Source organism: Hordeum vulgare, chromosome 3H (assembly GCF_904849725.1).
Source record: "Hordeum vulgare subsp. vulgare chromosome 3H, MorexV3_pseudomolecules_assembly, whole genome shotgun sequence".
NCBI classification, from domain to species: domain Eukaryota; kingdom Viridiplantae; phylum Streptophyta; class Magnoliopsida; order Poales; family Poaceae; genus Hordeum; species Hordeum vulgare.
The window spans coordinates 526601169-526612075 of record NC_058520.1 but is presented as its reverse complement, the minus strand read 5'-3'; the positions used below and the strand labels follow the sequence as shown (position 1 = coordinate 526612075).

Here is a 10907-nt window from a genome sequence, read left to right as displayed (position 1 = left end):
CATTGATCATTTCGTGATTCATGGGCATGGTTTTATGGCATACTCTATATTATTGCTCAAGTGCAAAATGGCAAGATGGTAAAAGCGGGCAGTAACTGCGAGCACGCGCAGCGTTTTCTACCCAAATACCAACCCCGCAGTGTTTATTCCCTACCCTGCAATGGGCCTCCGCGCACAGCAATTTTGGAAACCGCCCAGAAACAACACACGGTGCAGGGAGCATACATACTGTACATGCCAAGAAAACGAAGCGAGAAAAAGGAATCCCACTGCCCCGAGAAACGCACACCGGAGACTGAGAGGCAAAAAACCCCACGCGGACGGGACGGGACGGACCTGCGCTGCACCCGACCCCGAGCGCTCCCTGCCTCCTCCTTCCCTTCCCTTCCCTTCCCTTGCCTTGCCTTCTCTGCCCTCTCCGCCATACTTCCCGCTTCCGCTTTGACCGCCTCCCCCCATATCTCCCTCCCTCCGCCTGCCACCCTCCCCTCCCCCACCCGCGCCTCGCGCACGCACGCCCGCCCGCCCGCGAAGACCGATGTCAATGTGGCGCTTCTCCCGCCCGCTCCTCCGGGCCGCCACCGGCGCGGGCGCCTCGGCCGCCGCGCTGCCGCCCGCTCGGGCCGCCGTCGCCGCCGCGTCGTGCAGGTTGCCCCAGCAGCGGTTCCGGTTCGCGTCGCTGCCGGCGGCGGCGGGGAGGGACCAGGAGGCCGAGGTGACGGCGGAGGAGGCGAGGCGGCTCATGCGGATGGCCAACGTCGAGGCGCTCAAGCGGCGGCTCGGGGAGGGCGAGGTGATCCCGTACGCGGAGCTGCTGCGCAAGTGCGAGGAGGCCGGCGCCGCCCGCACCCGCGCCGAGGCCACCGCGCTCGCCGGCGCGCTCGACGAGGCCGGCGTCGTGCTCCTCTTCCGCGACAAGGTCTACCTCCAGCCCGACAAGGTCTGCTCCCGCACCGCATTGCCGCTCCTCCCTCCTTCCCCACCAGTCACCACCCCTGCATCATCCCTCACGTTTTCACCACAAAATTACCAGTAGTATACTAGCACTACTCGTTCGGCTTTGCTATTTCCTTTTCCTGCTCGCGGTTTGGTTCGGCGACTCTGGAGTTTGTGTTCGACCCGTGCCCTGCATCCTTAGATGCACCCGAGGGAGTGGCATTGACGAATATCATCGCGCCGCTCCCTGATTCCGGCCCCGGAGGTTAGGTACCCGCTTGATTCAGCTCGTCATTGTGCGCGTGACGCCTCTAGTACTAATCGATCGGTGCGTTCCTGTGTCTGATGGTGACCATCAGCCGTTCGGTAGATTTCCTCAAAGTACAGCTCTACAGGTGCGCTTGTCGAATCGGTGGTCCAATGCCCAGGGTCTGGCACGTTGTTTACTCGTCAAATCCCCACCATCGGTCCCTCAGTTTCACTCGTCCAAACCGCGCGCAGCACTTGAATTCATCGTCCACTTTGTTATACGCTGTTCAATCTGAATAGCATGGTGCGGCGGGGGCATGGCAACCATGGCCGGACCGTTTAACCTATGGAACAGATCCAGAAGCAATTCACTTTTCCGGCGGCACAGAAAAGCCGTCTGGTTGCTTCACGACGCGGCTCCAAGTGGTGGGTGGCTCACTGCGTGCTCCTCCTGAGTGCGCACGCCGGACGCACCAGTGCAAAAGTTATCTCCGTTTCTTCCATGGGGAAGAACTCTTCCGAATTAAGTGGGTGATAAAGCAATCGATACCTTCTCCTCTAGCTTGCTTTCCTATGCCCTTTCTTATCATACAGGATGGGTCATTTGCCGTGTGGAATTCGTTTTTTCTTTTTCTTGTTTCAGTCTTAGATGGGTGGCTTCTTGTGCAGGGTGCCTATCTTGTTATCTAGTGGTTCGTTAGCGTACTAAACTACCAGTCCGCCATGCATAAAGTTTTTCGTTTGATAGCACCATCCTTTTGTCGGTAACAAACAATGTGACTTGCCTAAAGGTTGGCGGCTTGGAAGTGTCCATCTCACATTACTTGTTCAAGTAAATTCATAATCGTGTTACCTGATTACTGTATCTTGTAGCTTTCACTTTGCTTAGACATACTTTTCTTAACGTAACCTCCTTGTGTCACATGCTGAACATCTTTAAACCTTGTTGCCAGGTGGGCAAAAGAGAATGTTTCCTCGTGTCTTGGTTTGATGGTGTTGCATGTAATCAGTTATCAACTTATGAGGCAAAAGCTTTTAGTTACCCAAAAATAGAGTGATGTGTTTCTCAGGCATTTTTATTTGATTCAGTTCCATAATTTCTACCACTTTCCATATAAATGTTTACTTTGGTAGCTCTAATTTATTTATGTTGGACTACAGTTTTCTTGTCATTATTGTAGAACTCTAAATTTAGTCTTCATCAATACATATGCTGAGATTTCTTGCGGCGTGACTTGAAGGCTTTAGGTCTATAGCAGCAGCATGAAATTAGCTGATATTTATCATTCACTTGAAGGCTTTAGGTCTATAGCAGCAGCATGAAATTAGCTGATATTTATCATTCACTTGAAGGCTTTAGGTCTATAGCAGCAGCATGAAATTAGCTGATATTTATCATTGGCCGTAGCAGCAGCTGGTGCTTTACATGGGTAGTAGTAGTGGAACATCAGCTGATATTTTATATTGGCAGATGCTGATGCTTTTCTTGTTGCATACAGATTGTGGATCTTGTAAGAGAGCACTGTTCTTCTCAGACATTTTTATTTTGATTTGGTTTCATAATTTCTACTCCCTCCATCCCATAATACAAAAGCGTTTTTGACACTAGTGTAGTATAAAAAACACTCTTATATTATGGGACGGAGGGAGTACTTTCTAAACGTTTACTTGAGCAGCTCATATGTGGTAACTAGTAACCACAATTTTGCTGTCATTATTTTAGAACTCTAAATTTAGTCTTCACGAGTACGTATATGCTGAGATTTCTTGGGGTCTGACATTAGCAGTAGGGTGACATTAGCCGACATTTAACATTGGAAGTAGTAGCAGCAGCTGGTACTTTGCATTGGTCGAAGTAGTGGAACGTAGGCTGATATTTAATATTGGCAGAGACTGATGCTTTGCTTGTTGCGTACAGATTGTGGATCTTGTAAGAAAAGCTATGCCTCTTGCACTGACACCTGAGGATGATCCAAGAAAGGAAGAGCTCAAGCAACTCCAGGCACATTTGGAAGAAATCAACAAGCTCGCACACAAGCAAGTCCGGCGTATCCTGTGGTCGGGGCTTGGGTTCCTCATCACGCAGGTCGGGCTCTTCTTCAGGCTCACCTTCTGGGAGTTCTCGTGGGACGTCATGGAGCCCATCACATTCTTCACAACTGCGACGGGCCTGGTCGTCGGGTACGCCTACTTCCTCATCACATCAAGGGATCCGACATACCGGGACTTCATGGAGAGGATGTTCCAGTCCCGGCAGAGGAAGTTGATCCAGAGGCAGAAGTTCAACCTGGACAGGTACCTGGAGCTCCAGAGGTGCTGCAAAGATCCTCTGGAGAAGATCTGCGGCACAAGCCATTTCTCCAACGCCGACATCGCTCATCTGCATGAGTTGTCTGTCCACAAGTGACAGACGGCCCTCCCGTCGCTCTAAAACACTAATCTACATTGCCCCCTTTCATCTTTGGTTCTCGTGGGATGATGATGAAGAAAGTATTAACAAACCGGATGTTTCTTGCGCTTGCGAGGTAGACCTTTTGGCAAACCGTTTTCGTGGTCTTCTCCTATGCAAATGTCTAGGCCAGCAACCCAGTATAGCTATCTCTCTCTCTCTTTTGTACATTGCTGAAGCAGAAGCACTTGATGCTTGGACTGCTCGTCTGTATGAACTTACCTAGAGCTGTATAACTCTGCAGCCGCTGCTAATCAACCGTGTTATGGGATTCAGTAGTAAAAACCTCAGTCTTGGTTGATACCTAAGCTCTTCTGTTTGGGGGTAAATCGCGCTTTTGAATCTTTATTTTTACCGCTCGTAGGAGTGTTTGACATGCTACTACTTTACAATGTATGTGACGCAGTTGGCATTCCATCTGATCACGTGCCTTCAGAGAAAGTATATTTTTGAGGTGGTCAACTGAGGGTTTAGTAGCTCTCTGTGATCGTCCACACCTCCACGATGCTGCAGAGTTTATTAGTCCAGACCGATCTTTGAAAAAGAAAAACAATATAACCCTGGAGCATAAAAGAATCACGATGCCGTCGCATGACCATGCAACCACTCGTATCGGTTGTATCGGTTCATGGAGTGATCCGGACGTGATTTCTCTCGCAAACCGAAGAAATACATGAAGGGGGGGGGGGGGTGCGGATGTCCGGACCGCTACTTCGCCTGATTCTGACCGCCTTGGCCCACCAAAAACTCTACTCCCTTCCCGCGCAAAACGGTGAGGACCGTTACAGAACGTCAGTGCCCGCATTCATGTCCGGCCAAAGGGGACGCGATCGCAGAGTGGCACCAACATTGAAGCGCTTGCTAGCCGAGAGAGCGCCACCCGCGCCGCTTTCCGGTGTAGGCGACTGCTGCGCGTTTAAACAACACGACGGCCACCCGTCTGTGCGTCCGCCGCCCACATTGATGTCACGCGGCTGCTGTGGCATCTACTCCGGCGCCACCCGTCCGTCCATATGCCACCCGCAATTGCTATGTAAACCACTGCACTCGCCATAACCACTTTCATGAGCCTCTGATCCCTCTCCGACCATGGATTTCTCCACCGGCAAAGCTGTCTTGGATGGGTCGATCCCTTAGCAAAAGAAGGAGATGGCTAGCATTGTTGCCCGCTGACGGACCGACAACCAGCCGGAGGACGTCGACGTCCTAATGGAGAACGTGAACGACGACGACCCGACGCTACCCTCCTCTTCCTCCTCCGCCGCGTCACCCTCCTCCTCTGTCGTGCCTCCCTCGTCGGTGCACCACACCATGACCATCGGCGAGACTCGTGCCCATTACATGGATATGGTGTGGGACGACGGTTTTGGGAGGCGCGGGCCGACGCCGCCTACAACCACCACCTCCTTTAGGAGCACCTACAGGTTGAGGAGCAGCTCGTTGTCGGCAGGGCGGTCGTGCCCGATGTGGACCTGGTGGAGCTAGAGGCGCTCCTGGAGTCCGACAGTTTCGCCCGCCAGATTCGTCTCGACCACTGGCGGTACCGACCGCGGGTGGCGAAGGTGGTGGCCATGGCTAAGGATGACGACGAGGAGGAGGGCGTATCGTCGTTCGATGAGACCGACGATGAGGAGGAGGACAATACCAAGGCCCCTCCTAACGAAGTCGACACGTCCGCGGGCGCCACCTGCAGCGACGAAGAGTTGTACACGGGAGGTCGCCGACGCCCTCGTCAGAGGAAGGCCACCACTCCTCCCCTCGCGTCGATGCCAAGCTTGATGGGTTGAACAACGTCGACTGATTAATTGCTTGGCGACGACGTGAAGGTGGACATCTGCGCTTGTCGGGTCGCTGGAGGAGGAGGTTACGAGGCGGAGTTGGAGAGCGTTGAGGCGGAGCTAGAGAAGGCGAAACTTCAGTTCTCGGGGTTCATGGCCGGGTACGGGGAGCGGACACCAACGACGGATTTAAATTAGATATTAGTTATACCACTAGAGCCGGACTAGAATGTATATGTAATGAAATCCGTCGTGTTTACACAAATTTCGTTCGGTTGGTTTGAATTGTTGTCAAGATGTATGCTGCTAAGGTTGGATGTTGCCCTCTTGCATCCGTGTTCGCACACTAGTTCCTCTGTCCACATACCAGTGGCGGAGCTAGACAAAAATGGATGGGGAGCGAAACATAAAATACAAGGATTTTTTTAGGGGAGGGGACGAAAAGCTAAAAAGAATATCTCATCTAAGCCTCCACATATTTTTTTTCTTCACAAATTAGTTCAATGTTGGGGGCCACAGCCCCCCCCCCCCCCCACACACACACATTAGGCCCTGCTTGGAATGCCGTTTTATTTTTATAAGTGTAATATTTTACAGAGGTATTATACCGGTCATAGTATAAAATCAACTGAAAACTAAACCGATGGATGGAGGTGTGTATTATTTTTACAAATGTATTTGATAAAAAAGACATCCCAAACAGGGCCTTAGGCGTGCCACATACGGATATGAAAAAAAATTAACGGGTTGTCGTTGGAGATGCGTTAACTGACTAATGATTTCGAGAAGAAAAAAAGAAGAGGCAAAGTTGTGAGTTGTAACACGATCCCCGTACAGCTGCCAAAAATGGGAAAACGGTTCCCGTACAATGTGACCCTGAACGTTAATTAAGATCCCAGACGCACAGTATAGTTGGGATCGACCCAAAGTATCGGGTAGGGCAGACACGGAGTTGAGTAGATACAGTCTAGGATCGACCTGGAAGTTAATTAGCATCGGTTAATCAGGGTCATGGTGGCACCAACGGCAAGGATGGCATGTCAGTAGGCCACGCAGACGCAGGGGATGTGGCATGCATATGCGCGGAACAGGTCAAGAATAGAGAGAGGTCGACCGACCGCAGGCGGTGGAGGCCGATCGGCGAGCGGACGCGCGGGCGTTGCGGCAGCTGGAAGAAACCAACCGCACGCAGCCATGGCGCCTGGACACATATAAGCCGCGGGCGCCCTCGGCGTCCTCTGCCTCCCCATCCCCACCGCCGCATGTGCCCGCCGTCGCGCTGATCGATCCGCCGGCCAGCAGGAGAGGGAGCGAGTCTATCCAAGCCTAGTTACGCGGGAGGAGCCGGAGAGACGACGACGATGACAGCAGGGCAGCCCAAGATGCGCGCCTGCGCCGCCGCGGTGGTGGGGCTGGTGGCGCTGCTCGCCGTGGCGGTGCGCGCCGAGGACCCCTACCTCTTCTTCGAGTGGAAGGTGGCGTACGGGACCAAGTCCCCCATGGGCGTGCCCCAGAAGATGATCCTCATCAACGGCGAGTTCCCCGGCCCCACCATCAACTGCACCTCCAACAACAACATCATCGTCAACGTCTTCAACCAGATCGACAAGCCGCTCCTCTTCACCTGGTACGCCTTCCTTCCTTCCTTCCTGCTACCCATGCATTGATTCATTCCTTCCCTGCATGCTAGTAAATAGTAGGAGTAGGATCATGCATACAGTATAAGTATATCCGATGGATGGATGGATGGATGGATCGTTACGTGCATTGCGTGCGTCTGCATGCATGTGTATGTTTGCAGGCACGGGATCCAGCAGAGGAAGAACTCGTGGCAGGACGGGATGCCGGGCGACATGTGCCCCATCATGCCGGGCACCAACTTCACCTACAAGATGCAGTTCAAGGACCAGATCGGCACCTTCTTCTACTACCCCAGCATCGGCATGCAGCGCGCCGCCGGAGGCTACGGGCTCATCAGCGTGCACAGCCGCCCGCTCATCCCGGTGCCCTTCGACCCGCCGGCCGACGACTTCAGCGCCCTCGTCGGCGACTGGTACACCAAGGACCACGAAGTGCTCGCCAAGAACCTCGACACCGGCAAGGGCATCGGCCGCCCCGCCGGCCTCCTCATCAACGGCAAGAACGAGAAGGACGCCTCCAACCCGCCCATGTACAACGTGGAGACCGGCAAGACGTACCGCTTCCGCGTCTGCAACGTCGGCATCAAGACCACCCTCAACGTCCGCATCCAGGGCCATGTCGTCAAGCTGGTGGAGATGGAGGGCTCCCATACCGTGCAGAACGAGTACGACTCGCTCGACGTCCACATCGGCCAGTGCCTCTCCTTCCTCACCACCGCCAACCAGAAGCCCGGGGACTACTTCCTCATCGCCTCCACCCGCTTCATCAAGGGGGTCAACACCATCACCGCCGTCATGCGCTACAAGGGCTCCAACTCCCCGCCGTCGCCCAAGCTGCCGGAGGCGCCCGCCGGATGGGCATGGTCCATCAACCAGTGGAGGTCCTTCCGCTGGAACCTGACGGCCAGCGCCGCCAGGCCCAACCCGCAGGGGTCCTACCACTACGGCCAGATCAACATCACCCGCACCATCAAGCTCTCCACCAGCCGCGGCAAGGTCGACGGCAAGGAGAGGTACGCCCTCAACGGCGTCTCCCACGCCGACGCCGAGACGCCCCTCAAGCTCGCCGAGTACTTCAACGCCACCAAGGGAGTGTTCGAGTACAACCTCATCACCGACACGCCACCCAAGGAAGGCACGCCCATCAAGCTCGCCCCCAACGTCATCACCGCCGAGCACCGCACCTACATTGAGATCGTCTTTGAGAACCCCGAGAGGAGCATCGACACCTTCCACCTCAACGGCTACGCCTTCTTCGCCGCCGGGTAAGTAAACCCTTCCTTCTTCTTCTTAATTACTGTATGTGTTATCCTCTTCACCGAACAAATCAACAAATCGATGGATATGCATGATGGATGTGCAGCATGGGACCGGGGCTATGGACGGCGGAGAGCAGGAAGACATACAACCTCCTGGACACGGTGAGCCGGCACACGATCCAGGTGTACCCGAGGTCGTGGACGGCGGTGATGCTGACCTTCGACAACGCCGGGATGTGGAACTTGAGGTCCAATCTGTGGGAGAGGTACTACCTGGGCGAGCAGCTGTACGTGAGCTGCACCTCGCCGGCCAGGTCGCTCAGGGACGAGTACAACATGCCCGACAACGCCCTCCGCTGCGGCAAGGTCGTCGGCATGCCGCTGCCGCCGCCCTACACCATCGCATAAACTACGCTCCTTCCAGCTCCGTTCCATTCCATTCTTCAAGGCGCATTGCATGCCCATTGCGCGTGCTGTACACACCACCCTACGTACGACGACAACAACAGGAAGAGCAGGAGAGTTTTTTCGTTTCTTTTTTTCGTACGCCCCCAAGTCGGCTCTTCTTCTTGTCAGGTTTATTACTCTCTTTTCGTCGAGGAAAATAAAAACAACAACAAGGGGGGCTCAAGGTCTGTCATCGGAACGAGGATGATGATTTTTGAGAACAACAACAAGAAGAGAGATTGGCCGGATACGAGCTCGATCGGGACGCCCTCTCGAATCGTTACGTTGTAATAGGAGTTAATTAATTCTATCTGATGATCATCATCATTTATCCAATAAGTCCTTCGGGCAAATTGGTTTATTGTGTGTCTATAATACTATATATATATATGTACATGAGCGCATCTTTGCGGTTTTTATTCCATCTTCTGTTTTCTATAACTTCCGTTGGAACTTAATTAATATCTGGTTCAGTGCATATATTACATTATATTCGAAGGTTAGTAGTACAAATCGATCCAAATGTTTAGTAAACCGGCTGAGATTTGAAAACATTTACATAACAACTTATACAAATAAACAAATCAGAAGTACATGTTACAATATGGTGTGTTAGCGTATACAATAATAAAGAAAAATATTTTACACTTACGTTTGTAGGTGACCGCCAGTGGCGGAGCTTGGTACAAATTGTTGCCGGGGGGGGGGGGGGCTAATGCAAAAACATGTGTATTTTAGGGTGTAAATTGCTAAAAAAAAGCATCTAAGCCTTTCCTTATAAAATTTCTTCAGAGTCCCCCTCGGCCTATCCATTGATGTGAAGTTTGTTATAAGATCATACATTATAATATATTCAATTAGCAAACCATGTCTTTAGTTCATCTTTTCCAAATTCCAAGACACAGAGTTTCCACAAGGTATATTTTTCTTTGTGTGAAGAACTTAATAGCAAGAGTGACATCATAATATTCCAATGAGCCAAAATTTCCTTACAAAAAGAAATCACTTCCACACAATAGGCTTGCGGTTGTTTGGTATGCCATTAATTTTCCAAACTATGTTCTTCCTAATTTGAGTTTATTCCTGCCCGCAATTCTTCCGCCCATAGTTGTCATTGATAAGAAAACCCTCTTAAGAGAATTTTAATCATTCCTCTAAAATTTAGAGTGACGTCCCACAACAACACATAACAGTTATCCAAACATGATATTCCAAGATAATTCTTCCCACTTATTCTAAGCATGTTAGTATCGGGAGTTTCACTTGTTTCCTTTGGAGTCAAGATTATATTCCAGTATTATTGTCAATAATTCCACCCTTTGATCATAATAATTATCGTGTTCCTACTTTTCCAGCATTTTTCCTTTTTGAGACTTAAATAGAGGTCATGAGATGTGTGAGAGGGTCCAAACCCTAGAAAATTTTGACCATCCGTATCAAGAAGGTCATAATCCCATTGCACAAAATGGTCACTCGCATGTGTAGCTCTATTTATGCCGTCATTGTAGGTCCTCCGTGATAAAATTAAGAAGGTCATAGGCTTAAATAGAGGTGACTAGACAAACAACTCGACAGTTTCGCCTACGTGTCTTGTATAGGTGTCAACAAGGCCAAAAAGTATAAGTACGTTGACAAGTCGGAATTTATATTTTCTTGATTGCCCTCAATATTTCTCGGCACCCTTTCCTACCCAAATCATTGCCTCATGAAAGATTTAGCTCTATTTTCCTATTAAATCGTCCTCAGCAAATTTCCAAACTTTCTGTTCAACTAGAATCTTTGTGAAGGAAGTACTAGCTAGGCATTTCCTAATGTTCAGGTAGAATCTTTGTGAAGGAAGTACTAGCTAGGCATCTCCTAATGAGATGAATTTTTGCCACATATTCTATATGCCCAAATCAAAGATCTCCACAAAATTTGGTCCCCATATAACAATCCATCTAAGCTCACAATGCAATCTTTGTTTCTCATAATATTTTCACTTTGTGAAGCAACTATAATTTATATTGCTTTATAATTACTGAAAATTTACCAGGGCATGACACTGCCCATAGAACCCCCTCCACCAAATTTTAGCTCATTTTAATGTAACCTATTTTCCTCAATATTTTCCCCAATTTTCAGTTCAGTGGAGAGCATTGTGAAGGAA

General features: G+C 50.8%; 2 protein-coding genes across 2 annotated transcripts; both read left to right on the top strand.

Annotated features, from left to right (window-relative positions):
• The first annotated feature begins 435 nt into the window (after positions 1 to 435).
• On the top strand, positions 436 to 3919 carry LOC123440413 (calcium uniporter protein 6, mitochondrial-like). The gene is made up of 2 exons (XM_045116981.1): positions 436 to 940; positions 3104 to 3919. The coding sequence occupies exons 1-2, from the start codon at positions 539 to 541 to the stop codon at positions 3590 to 3592; spliced, it is 891 nt and encodes a 296-aa protein (XP_044972916.1). The 5' UTR covers positions 436 to 538; the 3' UTR covers positions 3593 to 3919.
• A 2725-nt stretch (positions 3920 to 6644) lies between these two features.
• On the top strand, positions 6645 to 9189 carry LOC123440412 (L-ascorbate oxidase homolog). Its single transcript, XM_045116979.1, has 3 exons — positions 6645 to 7039; positions 7214 to 8317; positions 8416 to 9189. Exons 1-3 carry the CDS (start codon positions 6774 to 6776, stop codon positions 8717 to 8719), a joined length of 1674 nt encoding a protein of 557 aa, XP_044972914.1. The 5' UTR covers positions 6645 to 6773; the 3' UTR covers positions 8720 to 9189.
• The last annotated feature ends 1718 nt before the right edge of the window (positions 9190 to 10907 follow it).